Source organism: Castor canadensis, chromosome 6 (assembly GCF_047511655.1).
Source record: "Castor canadensis chromosome 6, mCasCan1.hap1v2, whole genome shotgun sequence".
Taxonomy (NCBI): Eukaryota; Metazoa; Chordata; class Mammalia; order Rodentia; family Castoridae; genus Castor; species Castor canadensis.
In genome coordinates, this window is record NC_133391.1 from 85,602,264 (window position 1) to 85,621,283 (window position 19,020).

A 19,020-nucleotide genomic window follows, 5' to 3' on the forward strand; every position below is an offset into this window, starting at 1 on the left:
AGGGAGTAAAAAGCAAGAGGATAAAAATTGTGTTTTCTGCTTTCTCTTTTTTAGTATTTGTGTTCTGTGACTATAAGAGTACAAAAATATTAATATAGAACTTTGGAAAATAAAAGCTGAATGAAAATTAAATTCATACCTTATCCCACTATGAACAGATACTTAATATTTTATCATCTCAGTTTGTTTTTAGAAAAAAAGATGTTTATACATCTGAATGGAATCATGTTTATACCCCTAATGATTTTATATCCTGTTTTTACAATTACATTGTATTTTCCTACTTCGTTAAATATTTTTAATAAGTATAATTTTTTAGTGAAATGATTGACATTTTATAATCAAATGAGAGAGAAGGGAACTGTGAAGCATGTCTGTTTACAGTTTTGGAAAGTTCCTGTTTGTAATTGTTAACCAGAGCATTGTGCTTTTTAATCTTGAAACTTAGAGAACCCCTGGAATATTTTTTGGTGTGCATTGTGAACTGCACAAACATAATTGTCATATCATGTCAGTGTAAATTATAATTTTGAATAGATCATGACATGTTAACTTTTTATAAATTTGCCACTGAAATCAATAAAGCAGCTTTTTAAAGGGAAAAATATGATCTTTTGTGGCCACATGTAGTCTGTCAAAAGTATGTGTTAGCATTTACCTATTATTCTATTTTAGTACGTTCAAAAGTTTTCACATTTTTCATTATTATAAATAGTGTTGCTGTGAGCCCCCTGGTCTGCAATTTTTTTTCCTTAGCCTGCTCCATAGAAGTCCCTAAAGTCCTCTTCTAGGGTAAAATTATAAAAATCTTTAAGAATTTTACACTGTTGTCTAAATCAATGTAAATGATCATTAACTAGCACAGTGCTTGGCAAGTAGGTACTCACATACTGTTTCTTAACAATAGAAATTCTGATTTGCATCTGATTTGCATTTGTTTTCAGTGATGTGGTTTTTCTACATTGCCTGCTTTCTGGATTGATTGATTGATATCATTCCTTCATGTATTTGATAAATGTTTATTGGGGACCTACTCTCTGTGGGGCCTTGTGCTACTGATATGTGCTAACTTGGCCTTCAATAGAGTCTTCTCATGGAAATACCCAAAATACATCTACTTGGTGAGATGAGTATGTCATGACACTGTACAACATGAGCTCTGCTTCCAATTTTAAAAATGAAAAATTAGTATAACTCTGCTTTTCTCTGCCAATGTGGACAAAATTCCTTCGTTGCTTTTCTTTTACTAGCATGGCTTCCTTTGTGAAGGGTGAAAGTATATGTCAGGTGGATTGTGTTAGTGTAAATGGTGTACTCATCTTTCTTCAAGTTACTGTGGGAACTTTATTTAAGGGAGGTAGAATTTTTTTGTGCTGGGGTACATTGTGGTATTTATAAAAGTTCTTACAATATATCAAATATATCATACAAAGGAGGTAGGATTTTTATGAGCTACTTGAAATGTAAGAAAGAACTGTGAGCTGTGCATGTGTTTGTCTGACATGATGAAAAATGTATAACCTAATTTTAGATTTTGTTTTTTGATGATAGGTTTTTCTGTTTAAAGAATGTTAACATGAATATGTAAGAAATGTTCTATATTCATACACCAGAGTGTTTGTATTCTTTTTTGCACAAGTGATTATTGCCTTTCATTTATGATTAAAACATAGATTATTAGGGATTTATATCTTGGGTAGATTTTATTCATCATGGGAAGCATTTTTGCCTGCTAAAATATTAAAGGCTAATCTGAAATATTTTCACAAACACAGATGACTTTTTTGAAGGTTGTAGTTTTGCTTCTGTGCATTTTCTGTTTGCTTGCTAGTCGTCATCTTTCCGGGCCTGGGTAAGTTCTTTCTTATGAAATACTACACATTTAAATTATTTGTTTACTTACATATGAATTAAACACTTTTTTGGAACCTGCTTTATGTATTCCCTTCACAAATAAGAAACTTTGCTATTCTACTTATTATCCAAGACCTTGTACATTTAAGACCATTGCAAGCCTAATTTTGGGTGGTACACTTTGTTGTGCTTTCCAAAGACTTGAACAATAACAGAATACACTGCTACACCCAAATGCTATTAGGTTAAAATAAGTTGTAAAGGTAGAACATTAAAAGTGGAATCAATACACTTTAACAAAACAATTCTTTGAATTGCTTCTTTTTATTATTTATAATTTTAAATATATTGCTAAGTACAAGTCAACTTGTTATATATGGTTAAATTTGTTATTGATAGTTCTGTAAATGGAAGTTTTGTTTAACTATACTCCCCCTTCCCATTATTATATAACTTTAGCCTGGTGGACAAATATAGAATAAACTCTATTGTTGTCATTTCTATTTTTATTGGCTTAGGTGAGGGTGGATGATACATATCATAAAGGAGGTTTTCATTAAATATTGAGTTATAGTCTTTCAAGTATAATAATAAGAATAAGTTAGCTTGTACAATGATTTTTAAATTTTTATCTCCAAGGAAGGAAAAGGAGTTGTATATATATTGAATAGTGGCTAACCTTCATTGAGCACTTTATATAGTATGTCCTCTACATGTGTGTGTTTTTTGGAGTGCTCACAAAAACCTCCTTAGGAGGTCTAGTGGAGTGGCTCAAGTATTAGAGTGCCTGCCTAGCAAGTGTGAAGCCCTGAGTTCAAACCACAGCACCACCAACAAAAAAGGACCCCCTTAGGTTTATGTCTCATTTTCACATTTTTCAGATAAAAATAACTTCCTTAAAGTCACACAATTAATAAGAGGTGGACCTGGATTGCAACCCAGGAACTCTGATTCCAGTGATTTCATATAGTCATAAATCTTAATTTCTCTTTGAGATAAATAAAATGTTAATATCACTGATTATATAATAATTATATTTAAGCTGCTTTCATTCCACATTACAGCCAGTCAGTTAAGGAAGGGTGTGACAGTGGGCAAAAAGGATTTGGAAGAAACATGAGGAAAAGGAAAGAATCAGAAAAAGGCAATAAGGTGATAGATGGAAATATAGGAAGAGGGAGAGGACAACAAAAGGCATGGAGAGGAAAAGGTGTTCAGGCAGAGGTCAGGAAAGGAAAGCTGAGAATGCAAAGTTACATAAGGAAAGAACCATAGACAGTTTGGAAGTCTAAATAAAGTGCCATTATCATGGATGGGTTTCCCTTTGCTTTATGAATTTAACATCCGTTTTGAAATAATAACTAGCTCCTTTTCAGAGATCTTTCACTGTTCTTTGTGTGTTATTCTTCTAGGACTTAAGTTCTTTTAATTCTTTAGGATGTAATATCATTCAAAGTTGGATGATTCAGAATTCAGGTTGTATATATCACTTCTATTTTTTTCCTACATAACACATGATACATCCACACAATCAAATTTTGGTAAGTGATCTGCATGGTAGATTTAATTTAGCCTTCAATCATAGTCCTGTAAATTTCTCTTTTTTAGTTTTTGAGATGAATTCTCAAGCTAACCATATCCGTTAACTTACAGATTTTATTTAGAAATGAAATAAAGTTTGACAGAATGGAAGAGGGATCCTTTACTCTCAGATAATTAAAAAATTACCCTATGATGCCAACAAAGAATTATGCATGTTTTCGCAACAATTATTTGGCTCATGTGTAACTTTGGGCAGCTTGCTTTGTAAATTTTTAATTAGCAGGTAATAGTTGTACAGGCGGATACATTGTGACACTTCCATATGTTCTTATAATATATCTTAGTTAGATTTATCCCCTCCATGGTTATTCCTCTTCCCCATCCCTTCCTTAGAAGAATATCAACAGGTTTCATTGTTCTGTTTTCATATATTTATATAAAATACATCCAGCCGTATTCACACTCATTCACTTTTTCCTCCCTTCTACTAATACCCACCCCCAAAAAAGACCTCTTTTACCCTCCTGGACAGCTTACTTTGACTTCTCTATTCCTTCATGTAAATTGGAAATTGCACCTGCCTGTTTATCTCATTGGGCGAATGTATGAATGTATGTGTCAGCAAGGAAGTACTTTGTAAATATTATTGTTATGTACACCTATGGTTGTTATGCTAGTTAACTGCTTTTTAGATTGTCCCTTTCATGAATTGAAGAACAAGCAGACCAAGAATAGACTAATCATTCTGTTTCATTTCCATTATACAAAAGCTGAATTTCAGTAAACTAAAACAATATTAGTCAAGGAAACTTAGAAAACTGAAGGAAAGTGTTTAAGTCATACCTAATTTACAGATCTTTTACTAGGAACAGTTATCAATGTCATTTGTTTTGGACCAGTGTCTTTCACTTTCATAATATTTTAATGCAGAACTTAACCTCTTTTTATCAGCCATTCTGACTTTTCCATACAAAGACTAACAATTAAGCAAGATAGAATGAGAAAAAATAGTGAAGGTCAAGTAAGCAATCAAATTATCAAATTTTTATTGGACACTAATGGAATTTTAAATTTTTTTTAAATGATTTGTTATGAATTTCAGTGACCTTGTTGACAAAGGGTCAGTTTATGTAAAATTGTGGTAAATTTTTAATGAACTCTTTAGGTCATTATATTGGATTGTCTATTAAAAAAACTATACATAGTTCATATTATCTCACATAAGTATTTTTGTTGAATTACTTTGATTTGAAAAAGCATTATTTTTTTAGACATATATGGAAATATTTACAGATAAATTTGATCTGGATGAAGCTGGTACATGAAATAGCAATGCCTATTACTAATAATTATTGAAGCTAAAAGTTTGATAAATGAAGATTTTTTTTTTATAATTTTTGTCTACTTTTGTATTTTTAAAATTTGTCATAACAAAAAGATAAAGGGTTAAATTTCACTGTGTTATAATTGCAACTTGCTTGGTTAAATAATCATATAGTGTCAATTTAAATTTGTATTAATAAATATAGATTAAATTATTTTTGTTTTCTCACAATATGTAAAAGCATTTATTATACTGAAAGGTTATCAGTCATTCAATTGATATTTAAAATGTTTGTGAAAATATAATTGAGTATAATTTTCAGTGATATATTGGCTCTTTTCTACATCAACTGCATAATTATGCATATGTAGAAATTAATAATTCATTGAGTTCTGCAAATGATTATATTAGCACAGTGATCACTCTTGAAATATGTTTATTTGAAATATATGTTTGTTTGACATGTGCTCCTCTTGCTGGATTATAATCTCCATTGCAGTACCTAATGTACTTTTTGTAGATTGTTGGATATGGGTGTTTACCATATTGGCATGTGGCCAGACCTAATGAAGTTGCCTTGTGCTGTGAGGCATGGACCTTGCTATGGCCATAGCTTCCTGGCCAGCCTCTCTGAGCCAGGTATTCCACCAGCTAGTCCTGTGTATATCAGCTGGACTTAGAAGTATAATTTTCTCTTTATCACTGTTCCCTCAGAGCCTTTAATAAAGGCTCCATCAAGTCCTGCAGTATGCTGGAACTTAAGGGGACTTCATAGTACATTATGCCCACATATCTCCCATATTATTTAGAGTCCCTTAATATCAATTCACAACCATGCTGCCTGGCTTTAAGTCCTCCATAATCTGGCTATCTGTTCAAACTTGGTTTCAATCTATTCTATAGGCCTTGGGAAACTGAACTGAACTGGGATGAGATGTATCAAATAAAGTATCCCCATGGATCTCACTGGTAGTTTTGGGAGCTAGTCTTGTTCACATCTACCCTATAGTCTCTGTTCTTGGAGCTGGGGACTGTACCTCATTTTCATACAGGATCCTCACTTAATATGAGGTGTCATGCATGTACAAGGTACTCAGGTGGTTATTGAATTGAAGGGATTCATGAGATGGAGCAGCCCTGAGCAAAATAAGACCTTCATTAGGCCTACTATGAATATAACATTTAAAAAAAATTTTAAAGATAATTCTGAGTCATTGTACTGTAATTAGCTGTTTAGGATTGGGATAAAATCTCTTGTACTTTCTTAAACCATAACCTTTTGAAATGTTAACAATTGTTCTCTTTGGCTACCACCTACTACGTGGTAGAGGAGCTATTCAGACAACTAAACTATTTTAGCTGGTTTCCTAACTTTCCCATATTAGTTTTCCAGTTCATTCCACACATGTCAGGGAAGAATCAAAGTCCTATTGTTGCAATCCTGTTCTTAGTTTTATGAACATATTTATCTCATTCTGACCCATTGTTTCTGTGTGCCACTTGAAAGCAATAAGATCAACAGTTTAGTTTTTCTTGGGATTAAAAATACATTTTTTTCAGTATTGAGCCAACAAGTCATTGTAATATATCACAACAGTACTTCCTTCACTTATTCATTTATTTTCTTGGAGCTCCTGTTTTGCTTGAGGCCCTGTTACAAAGCACTGAGGATATTTGTGAATGGTATAGCTACATAGGTCTTCACAGAAGAAAAGAAGTAGAAGTAATTACATGAAATGAAGTGGAAGAAAGAAGTCAAATTATTTCTATTTTTAGATGATATGGTCCTATACTTAAATGATCTTATAGACTCTACCAAAGAAAAACCAAAAAAAAAAAACAAAAAAAAAACCAAGACCCTCATATCTGATCCCCACCTGCTTCCTTCATCCAGCTCACTCCAGGCCAGTATTTTGCCCACCCTGAGCCATGCCAGACCAGGTGCTGGATTCTAAATATGTTTTTTCAAAAGTGGAGAACAGGAAGGTAAAACAGGTCCTGTCTGGGGATTATCACCAGTAGGAGGGGAGAGGATATATGGAAAGGGTATAGGAGGGTGAATATGGTGAAAATATTATGTGTTCATGGATGAAAATGGAAAAATGAGACCTGTTCATACTGTTTCAGGAATGGGGTGAGGAGGCATAAAGGAGAATATTGGAGGGAGTGAATTCAGCTATGATACATTATAAGAACTTTAGTAAATGTCACAATGAACCCTCAGTACAACAACAACAACAATAATAAAAAGATTAAATAAAAATTCACAAGATCAATCTTCTGGCAAAGTGCTTTTAAAATTATCCAATTTATAGATTTGAAATTTCCCATGTACTAGTTTTTCCAAAGGGACAGTTATTTCTAACTATTTGCCCAATAAAGGCCTGAACAGAAAACTGGAAAAAAAAAGAGAAATGTTGAATATACTTCATCATAATGCCAATCAAAACAGCTTTGAAATTCCACTTCAACCCAGTCAAAATGGCTTTCTTCAAGGAAACAGCAACAAATGTTTGTGAGGATGTGGAGAAAAAGGAACTCTTATATACTGTTGGTGGGAATATAAATTTATGTACTATGGAAATCAGTGTGAAGATTCCTCAAAAAACTAAAAATGGAACTACATATGATCCTGCTATACTACCTTGGTCTTAGACCTAAGTCACCATACAATAAAGGTACCTGTACACCCATGTTTACTACAGCACTATTCACAATAGCCATGCTATGAAGTCAACCTAGGTACCCATCAGTGAATGAATGGATAACAAAATGTAGTATAGACACATAATGGAGCCATAAAGAAATGGAGCCAATATGAAATTATCATTTGCTGGAAGATGGATAGAAGTAGAGTTCATCATGTTAAGCATACTGAGAAAGACAAATATCACATGTTCTCTTTCATATGTGAATTGAATCCTAAATTTTCTTTTAAGACATGACATGGTTGTAAAGGGGAAATATTTGGGAGGGAGGAACCAGTGAGAGTGGGGAGGGTAAAAGGAGAGGTGATGGGGTTGAATATGATTGAATTATTTGTGTGTAAGGAAATATCACAATGAAGCCCTTTTGTACAATCAAGATACACTAACAAAAATATTTTTAAAAAAGAAATGAGGTATAAGTGATAGGATTCAAATTATGCTGGGCTTTGTAGGTAATAGAAGGAATTTGTTTTCTATTCCAAAAGTAGTTGGCATATTGGAAGATTTTGAATAGCTGATTTGGGGAACTGATTTTGAATATCCGAATTGTACTTTTTGAAAGATCTTTCTGTCTTGATGGGTGGAGAATAGATTGACGGAGCCAAGAGTGGTGGAAGGGGGTCCAGCACATAGGCTATTGAAGATGTCCAGGAGAGGGATGACATGTACTGTTCAAAAACTTTTCATTCATTCTCTTATTTTGCCCCATTTTACCCTGTAGGTACTCTTATTTTCTTTGAAGAAGGAACCAAGTATTGACAAGTGAAATGACTTTTCAAAATCACACAGTGGGGGGTGATAAGTAGTCCATCTGGGATTTAAAAGTAGGCTGTGAAACTCCAGAGTCCCAGAGAAGCTGAGACCCACCAGTACTTGCGTCCTGAAATCTATACTTGTATTTATGTTAGACCTTCTGCCTGAATCTGTAACTGATCTTCTGTTCTTTGGAATGGAGCTGGTTGCCACGCAAAGTCCCTTCTATTAGTCTTTTAAAATATACCTGAGCCTGCCCAACATGTTTCTATACCTAAGGTCTCACTCTGGGCTTTCTTTTCCAGGGTCTGCCAATGTGGATTCTCCTCTGATTTGTCTTATTCTTATTGCTTGAGCTAAAAAAAAAGATCTACCAACAGATTTTTTTTTTGGTGGTGGTACTGGGGTTTGAACTCAAGGTCTCTTGCTGGCTAGCAAGTGCTCTACCACTTGAGCCATTCGGCCTGCCCAAGAAATTTTAATATCCCTTTTCTCCTCCTGAAAGCCCTGGCCCCTTGGACCTGAGTTTTCCAATCCTTATCTGTGTTCCTCTTCCTTTCCCCTTTGAAGATAGATATAGGAAAGACTTGATGTTAAACTGAGGTTGAACAGGATATTTAACCAATTGACCACACACTTAACCTCTGTTAATCTTTTTTTGTTTTTAATAAGAGTTTGAGTTTCATTGAAGTTTCCAGTGATTTTATTACCTTAAATATTCTTTGTTAACATAATGTCCTTAGAAAGCTAATTGTCAGGAAAGCCCATTTTTTAATTTACCAGGGGCACCCTTAATCTTAATACGCTTAAGCATATTTTACTTTTGAGGACAGAATGAATCTTTTACCAGACTTATGATGGCTGCTGTTGGTTTTATTATTTTAAGAAAATGTTCTTGGGATTGTTTTAGAATTAATGCTATTCACATATTTCTGTTTTCTAATATCTATTCAGTATAAAGAGGAAACAGAATAAAGAGTCACCCATACTAAAGCTAATGCAAAAGAGATGCAAGTCGCTGCATCTCTTGAAAAATTAACAGAAATGCTTAACTTGTTGATTTCATTTTGATTGAGGACAGTGAATGTTAAGCATATTAAACTTATGATCGAGGGTGTTTGGACCTTCACTTGTAAGTTATATCTTTGTGAAACCATGAAGAGACTTTTAACAATTACAAAAAGATAATTTCATACATGGAAATTTTTTGGAAATGAGGAAGACAAAAAAATTTAATTCTGCCTTTCATGCAAAGCAGGTCTGGTTAGAAATACCAACTGCTATCAGTGTACTGATAGCAGCACTGGGGCCTCCAGCTTTTAAATGACTAAGAGTCACTTGGGGCCTTGTTAAAAAATACAGATCCTTGGGCCCTATCTCTGTTAGCTCTGAGTTTTTTTATAAACTCCTCAGAGAATTACAGTACAACATTATATTCATCAGTGTTCTCCAGAGAAACAAAACCATTAGGAGATTATCTGTTTTCTATCAAGAGATTATTATAGGGAATTGACTTACATGATTATAGAGACTGAGAAGACCCAAGATCTGCAGTTGGCCATTTGGAGACTGAAGAGAGCCGATGGTATAGCGCCAGTCCAAGTCTGAGTGTGAAGGCAGGAGAAGACCCTTTTCTAACTGGAAGACAAGAAGACAGAGCACAAATTCTCCCTACTCTGAATTTTTGTTCTTCTCAGGCATTCAATGGATGGATGAGGCCCATCCACATTGAGGAGGGCAATCTGCTTTTCTCAGTCTATTGACTCAGTTGTTAAATTATATCCAGAAGATTCTCACAGACACATCCAGAATAATGTTTAACCAAATGTCTGGGCACCCTGTGGCATATGTTACCAAGTTGATGTATAAAATTAACCATAACATACATCAAAGTTAGGATCTATTGTTATAAAAATGTTCCCTCCTCCCTTTATCAAAAAAAAAGAGATTCTGTAACACCAACTACATCAGTGGAAACAGAGCTACTAATATAGTATTATTTTAAAAAATCAATACATTAAAAAATAACACAAATATACTTTTGGTATATAAGTAGATAAAAGGAAGTAGATGTAAAAGCTATTATGGAGTATATAGAAAGAGAGAAAGAATAAAACATTCATTATTTAAATGTTCAGTTTCTTTGTACCAACTGCCACAGATTGTTCTATATGCTAATGGTATATACAACTGGGACTGGATGATGACCATCCTGGTTAGGATGCTCACCTGTCTCAGTTTGCCTGGACTGAGGGCTTTCCTATGTAATGGAACTTTTGCTGCTAAAACTGAAACCATCCAAACCAAACTAGAAAGGTTGATTACTCTAGTGGAGGGGAGAAGATTCATTCTTCTGATATGGGAATACAGACAACAAACTAATAAGTGAGTAAGTATGTCATGTAATCAGGTAGCAATAGGTGTTATGAAGAAAACAAAGCATGGCAAGAGACAGAATGACTAGGGGAGTTATTTGGTGGTGTTTTAGCTCTGGAGTGGTCACCAGGAATCTCAGGAGGTGGCAGTGAAGCAGAGACAGGAGTGAAGGAGTCATGTGACTATCTGGGGCAAGGGAAAGAGTAAATACAAAGACTGAGAAAGAGACAGGTGTGGCATGCTTTAGGAAGTCTTTAAGCCACTTTAAGTGGAGTAAATGAAAGAAATGGAGGTACTAGGAGAATGAAGGAAATTGAGGTCTATTGGAATCAAAACTATCAAGAACATTGATGAACTATGGTAAGGAATTTGGGTTGTAAGTGTGACAAGAAGCTATAATTTTAAGGTTCTTGAGCTATAGGTACTGCACTTAAGCCATTTTGCTTAGAGCCCGCTCTCTCCTTCCTTGGGAGTGTACTTTCCTCCTTTACTCACTGCCTGTTATCCTCAGCAGAACTCTACCTACTACCTTGCAAAAAAAAAATCAAAAACAAATCAAAGTATAATTTTGAAAAGGAGAGTGGTATCAGTTAGATCCTGTGATTTCTGTGTAAAGAATGTACAGAAGAGGAATACAAATAGAATCAACAGTACCACTCAGGAGGAGATGATAAGCAATAGACTAAGAGAGTAGTGCTGGCAGGGGTGAGAAGCAGCAACATTTAGAATATATTTGGCAGAAGTAATAACATTTGCTGATATACGAGATTGCACTTTAAATTTAAAAGTTTTGCCTTGAATTCCTGGGTGAATAACAATGCTGTTCATTGGAATGGGGAGCCCTGAGGGAAAGCAGGTTTGTTTGGATGTAAAGATTTCTTCTTGGACACATTAAGTTTGAGATGCCTAAACACATCTAAAGGAAGTACATAGGCAGTTGAATATCGCCTTTTTTTTTTCCTTTGAGACAGGGTCAAGCTATGTAGTCCAGTTTGGCATCCTCCTGACTTAGCTGAATATAAAGTTTGAAGATGGGAACTTAAGAGCCATTAATATATAATGGTTAGTGTCATGAGATTAGATTCTATCACCTAAGCTGTGAAATAAGACTGAAAAGAGAAACGAACTGAGAATTGAGATGGGAGGTGGGCTCAATAAAGCCACTAGCAAGGAAGAAGGAGATCTAGGATAGTATGGTGCCCCAGAAACAAGTATATGAATTACTTCAAGAAAATTCATCAGTTGTGTCAGATGCTGCTGAAAGGCTGGGTTTAGAATCTGAATTAACTATTATTTTGAAGGGTGGCTGGAAAATAGGGACAAAAGCCCTATGTGAATGAGAGTCAAAGATGTATGTATTGGTTTAATAGGGCTGCTGTAATAAAGTAGCTTACATACCAAGTAGCTTAAGCATGAGAAATTTATTGTCTCATAGTTCTGGTGGCTTGATTAATGTGTTGGCAAGGCCATGTTTTTTCTGAAAGTCATAGGAAAGGGTCTATTCCACACTATGTCTTAGTTTCTGGGACATTTTTTACAATTTTTGTCATCCCTTGCTTGTAATAGCATAAATCCAGTGATATTCTACCTGTGGTAATCTATCTGTGTGTGTATTTGTGCTCCATTTTCCCCCTTTTATAAGGATACCTGTCATATTGGATTGGAGGACCAACCTAATGTAGTGTGACTTAATCATAACTTAACTATTTACTTCTACAATAGCCCTATTTCCAAATAAGGTCACATTCTGAGATAGTAGAGGTAGGGACCTCAAAATACATATTTTGGGAGAGCATACGTCATTGTATAATAATGTGGTATGTCCATACAATGAACTATTACTCAGCAATAAATAAAAAGGAACAAAATACTGATACCTGCATCACAGATGAGCCTTGAAAGCATTATGCTAACTAAAAGGAGCCAGACACAAAAAGTCTGAATCATTCAAATTGTATAATTTCATTGATAGTATCCAGAAAAGGCAAATCTACAGAGACAGAATGTTGGCAGGGATTAGGGGTAGAGAGGGATATAGGAATGATTGCTAATGGGCATGGCATTTACCACCATGTTTACCACCCCATGGTGGTATTGGTGACACTGTGCAACTTTGTGAGTATGTTACAAACCACTCAACTGCACCCTTTGAAAGGGTGAATTTTAGGTATGTGAATTAAATGTCAATAAAAACGTGAGGAGAGAGAGAATGTGGAAGAGATAGAGGAAGAAGTGGAGATTGCTAATGTCAACATCTGTTTGAGGTTTTTCTTATCAAAATGTAAAAACATGGGATAAAAATAGGGGAGGTTGGGTCAAGAGTGGATTTTTTTCAAACACAGAAGATATTGCAGCATGTTTGAATTCTGCTTCAAATGATCCAATGGAAAGGCAAATAGTAATGATAAAAGATGAAGCTGAGGTAATTTGTAGGCGCCAAATCATTGAGTTTGCTGTAATATCACCTTGGATAACTTTCTTGATATCTCTTCTGTAGGTGACAGACCAGTCAGTAAAAGCATTTGCTGAACATTGTCCTGAACTTCAATATGTTGGCTTCATGGGTTGTTCCGTCACTTCTAAAGGAGTTATTCATCTAACCAAGGTAGGTACCATGACTATATATATATGTATTTTTTGGTGGTACTAGGATTTGAACTCAGGACCTTGCTCTTGTTAGGCAGACACTCTACCACTTGAGCCATGCTCCCAGATCTTCTTTATGTTTTTGAGGCTCATTCAGGTGATGGCCTGTAACATTGGTTTTGTTTGTTTTGTTTTGTTTTTGAGACAGGTTCTTACTGTGTTACTCAGGATGGTCTTAAACTTAGGAGTTTAGTGATTCTCCTTCCTTAGGCTGCTGAGTGGCAAGGTTTCATACATGTGCCACTGTGCCTGGCTTTGTAGCATTATTAAATATACTTGAATGAGGACTAGTCAGGCCATTATGAAGTTTACTAGTGTTTGATAAAGTTAAAACCAGTTTAAAAACACAATGGTAAACTTTCTGAAATGCAGCACTAATTTAGAATAGAAACTTACTTTTTTGCCTTTTGCTTATAGTTATGAAATATATGCATTAAAGAAACTGATGTATGTGAAAAAATCACTTACATGTTAAGTTAATGCATTATACTTAGAAGATATATTGAATTTTAACTGCTGACATACCACTTGGTCCTATTAGCATTTGGCTTGATAAGTGAACATGTTAGATCAAGGGCAAACACAACAAGGGGATTGGACTTTGAGCACATGATAAAAGCGAGAGCACACAAGGGAGGGGTGAGGATAGGTAAGACACCTAAAAAACTAGCTAGCATTTGTTGCCCTTAATGCAGAGAAACTAAAGCAGATACCTTAAAAGCAACTGAGGCCAATAGGAAAAGGGAACCAGGAACTAGAGAAAAGGTTAGATCAAAAAGAATTAACCTAGAAGGTAACACACATGCACAGGAAATTAATGTGAGTCAACTCCCTGTATAGCTATCCTTATCTCAACCAACAAAAACCCTTGTTCCTTCCTATTATTGCTTATACTCTCTCTACAACAAAATTAGAAATAAGGGCAAAATAGTTTCTGCTGGGTATTGAGGGGGTGGGGGGAGAGGGAGGGGGCTGAGTGGGTGGTAAGGGAGGGAGTGGGGGCAGGGGGGAGAAATGACCCAAGCCTTGTATGCACATATGAATAATAAAATTAAAAAAAAAAGTGAACATGTTTAATGCATATGATTAAGCTAAATATATAAGGTGGGAAGATAGGTGAATGTAGATCAGAAGTTTACTTAACAACTCAGAGAATTTACTTATACACCAAATACACAAAGTATCATATTTTAACAATGATGAAAATGTTAGTTTCTTTGCAGTTACTCACTGGTGTCTCACCTCTCCTGCTTTCCAGAGTCTAAGACAGATAATTAGAAGCTAATTTTTTTGGGGGGGGGTTACTGGAATTTGAACTTAGGACCTTGCTCTCACTAAGCAGGTGCTGTACCATGAAGTGAGGTCCCCATTCCTTTTTGCCTTAGTGATTTTTCAAATATGGTCCACATTTATGCCCAGATTGGCCTGGACTGTGATCCTAAGAGCTAATTCTTAACATCCATGTAATGGAAAAACTGGCTACTATAAAATATACTTATGTTTTACCACATAGCTTTTAACTCCATCATATAGTTCTTAGGAGAATGTATGTTAAGTCTTGCCTTTTTACATAATAGCCAAGCAACCTTTTCCTTTGGCCTTCCATCATTTCATAACAATTAGAAAACTGCCATGTTCACTGCACAGGGCTGAAACAAACCAGCTCTCTTTGGGCTTGATCTTTTTAGGTCTCTTTATGCTTACAGTTTAGTAAGAAATAATGTCATTCTTTTCTTTCAGATAAAAGAACAAATGTTTATGAGTTACATAGGACTATGGTAGAGAGATACAGCTTGAGTTTGATTCTCAGTTCTGCCTCTTATTAAACCGAGAAAGTTATTTTTTAGAATATTAAATAAGGTAGTATATATCAGGTGCTTAATGTATTGAGAACACAGTAAGTGTAAGTAAATGTTCACTATTATTATTAAAATAGACTCTACACTGACTAAATTGCTAGAAAATCAATGTAAACTTTGATTTAAAACAAATGAAATCACTGTTTTAGTCCAGTGTATCTGAAAGAGAGCCTGAGGTCTTAAATGACTGATTAGATTTAATTGTATTTTGAGAATCAGAGCCTAGAGCTAAAAGAGAGGATAAGGCTATTTTTCTCAATTATTGCTCTATCAGAACATCTTAGTGTAACCAAGACCATATGCAACCATAATTTTTTACTTGTTTCCTATGACCTGGGCCTGAACATCTTAGTAGATGAATGCTTTTCCAGTTCTATCTAATGATGTTTATAATGTAGAGTAGAAATGCCGTTGGATGAACAGATTGTGAAAAACAAGTGTTGTAATGACCATATGTGGGATTTTTATGATCACTCAAAATTATACTCATTAAAGATAAAACAAGACTTATTAGATTAGAGTTAGTGCTTCTCTGAACATTTTGAGATGGCCAAAAATTATAGTACACTGCTACTTAAAAGATAGAATTATTTTCTGTGACAAAATAACAGCTATAGTCAATGGAAAGCTCAAATTTCTGGGAAGGTTCTTCTGAAGAGTGCATGGAAAAGTTGCTAGTTTAGGGTGTCAGTTGGAATCTGCTGGGCTCATACTAAAGCTAGGCCACAAGGTTTTGAGGAATGTATCTTTCTTCCACAGTGTCTTTGCTTTCATGAGAGCACTGGTTTGTGGTATTGCTTAATTTTCTGTATTTAAATAGAGGCAAGGTGGCAAATTAAACAGAGGCAATTTAACCTATTTTAATTTTTGTATCCCTTGGAACCCTAGAGTAGGACTCAGGCTTCCAAGTCCTACAACTTTAATACAACTAAAGCTTTTTGGTTTAAAATAGTTGCTTTCTGATAGTGTTTTACTGATTACTAATACATTCACAAAGTATTTATAAATACATAAATGCTCCATAGAGTTGTGTTTCCCTTATTACCATCATAGTATATTATTTTTAAAAAATGATTACGCACGTACAGAGAATTGAGAGCAATTACCCTAAATATGTTTTCTTTTTACATAATTTAGAAAGACTCTGTAATACATAATTTTACTATCTCTAGCTTTCTGTACTTTTGCAGATAGAGGTGACTGGCCTAAAATCTCCATGCCTTAATTTCCCTATCTGGGAAATAATGTGAATGTATTAAATGACCTGTCTCTAGATCTAGAGTTTCTTGAACCTGAAAGGGTCTATGAATTTAGGAATCATTGATCTGGAAAGGACTGAAACTAAAAAATGTCAAAAGTCTTTACAAAATTAGAAAGGAAAATTGGGGATTTTTAATTTCTTAGATTATTAAACTAAGGGCCAGAGACAGAAGATTGGAAATAGATGGAAAAATATTGATACCCTACTACAATGATGCCTTGGATTTAATTTCATTTTGATATTCTCAGTATTAACTAGACTCATGTTTACTTTATAACAGTTATTGTTGACACACCTTTAATATTAGGTTGATTCTGGTAATATAAAACAATATTAAGGAAGGAAGAATATATATATGTATATTGAGAAGATAAAGTCATATTTCCTGGACTGTGTTTGGAAACTTTAGAGTTCCATATTTAGGAGAAGAACTTTTGAGGTTTCCATTTAGTAGTTGAGAGTATTAGTGTCTTACATGTAGCAGAATTGATTCTCTTCTGAGTTTTTTTTAACTGCATTCTGCCTGTTTATAAAATTTCTTTCTCTTGCTCTCTCTCCTAGTTTTTAACACAGATTCAGCAAATGTAAATTTATAATTAACCCCTAGTCTATAGACTTTATTGCCTAAATATCATTTGCCATTAAAGGGACTAGGAATTCTTTTTTGGGCAAAGGACTCAAAAGCCAAATGAAATGCTCCGTCTTGCTTATGTTGGGATACTTTGAGCATTGTAAAGGAAAATGGCTGCAAAGAATTAAAACAAATCAACATAAAAATCATGAGCTTATAATAATATAAGCAAACAAAATAAAACCGAACTTCTTTTTTCAGCTAAGTTGTAACAACAAGGACCTGATTGTTTCCCTGAAACAATCCCCCAAGTAGACAAAATATATGAAACAAAGGTTTTGAAGACAGTGAATATCAGAAAACCAAAAACAATGATCACTGAGCTATAGGAACAAATGAGGAGTTCAGTGATTATTTCAGATTACATCATTGAAAGAGTTTCCAGGTTGTAGCACAGGGAGGGGTAACCCAGGAAAGATGCAATAAACTATTGAGATGACAAGACAGAACAGAAAGGCCAGGGAGACCAAGACAGCCAGATTTCAGGAGTACTGGAATGGAGCAAAGTGCATAAGGAAACCCAGAGACCTGTTACGCATCCATTCCTAAATAACCCGTGAGTAAGGAAGAAATCAAAAGAAAAATTAGAAAGTGTTTTGAAGTGAATGAAAATGGAAATACAATGTATCAGATGTAGTATGATGCTGCTAAATCACTACTTAAGCAAAATTAACAGAACTAAATACCTGTATAAGAAAATAGTCCTCTAATAGATAACCTCAGCTTCCATTTTACAGCACTTGAAAAAGAAGACCAAATTGAAATCCTAAATAAGTAGAAGATAGGAAATAGTAAAGATCCAAGCAGAAATAAGTGAAATGGAAACAAAAAGAAAATAGAACATTAATGAAACCAAAAGCTGTTTCTTTGACAAGAGAGATAAAATTGATAAATCTCTAGTTAGACTGATTAAATGAGTGAGATAAAAGATTCAATTGCCAGTATCATTACTCAGAGGATTGACATAGCTACACATTTTACAGATATTAAAAGCATAACCAGAGGGATATTATAAATACCTTTATGCATATAATTGGACAGTTTAAATGAAATAGAAAATGTAATTTAAAGACAGAAATGCTAAATCTGACTTAAGACATACATAGTTAGGTGTAGTGGCATGTGTCTATAGTGACAGCTACTAAGAGGGGAAGGTACTAATCACTTGAGCTTAGGAGTTTTGGACCAGCTTAGGCAACATAGTGAGACCTTATCTCCTAAAAAGAAAGAAAAAAAAGAAGAAGAAGAAGAAGAGGAGGACACGGAGAACCTGAATTTTTCTAAAATTTCCCTCTTAAAGGAATAATATCCATAGTTAAAAACCTTCTCTCCTGTTATACTTCAAGCCCAGATGGCTTTATTGGTGAATTCTACCAAATATTTAAGGAAGAAATAATACCAATTCAACATAACTCCTCTAGAATTGAGGCCATCATTACCTCAATAACAAAACTTGATGAAGATGTTATAAGAGAAGAAAATCCCTGTCTTTCTTAAATATAGAATCAAAAATTCTAAACAAAAGTTTGACAAATCATGTATAACAATATTTCAGATAAAGGCTATAGCATGACCTGGTGAGATCTGTCCTAGAAATGCTAAGAAGGAAAGAAATCAAGATTATAAGATGAACACATAAAAATCAATTATATCTGTACAGTAGATAAAGCAATCAAGAGTGAAAAATAGTCTATGGAATGGGGGAAAATATTTGCAAACTAGACATTTGATAAAGATGAATATCCAAAATTATAAGGAACTCAAAATAAGAAAATACATAACTTGATTTTTAAAAATGGACAAAGGACCTAAAAGGCATTTAAAAAAAAGACATACAAATAAATGTCCAACAGATATAATGTTGAACATGACTATTTATCAGGGAAATGCAAATTAATGTCATAATGAGATATTCCCACACACCTATTATCAAAAAGGTGAAAGACAGTAAGGATTGGCAAGGATATAGGGAAAAGTGAACACTTCTACACTGTTGGTGGGAATATAAACTAGTACAACCATTATGGAAAACAATATGGAGATTTCTCCAAAAAAGTAAAAATAGA

General features: G+C 34.4%; 1 protein-coding gene across 2 annotated transcripts in view; it reads left to right on the top strand.

Moving 5' to 3' along the window:
- Fbxl17 (F-box and leucine rich repeat protein 17) overlaps window positions 1–19,020 on the top strand; it is a 481,585-nt gene that overhangs the window by 105,221 nt on the left and 357,344 nt on the right. For both annotated transcript variants that reach the window (XM_020175035.2, XM_020175052.2), the window contains one exon: window positions 13,055–13,162. In XM_020175035.2, coding sequence (XP_020030624.2) covers window positions 13,055–13,162 — 108 coding nt within the window. The remainder of the gene's footprint in view (window positions 1–13,054; window positions 13,163–19,020) is intronic.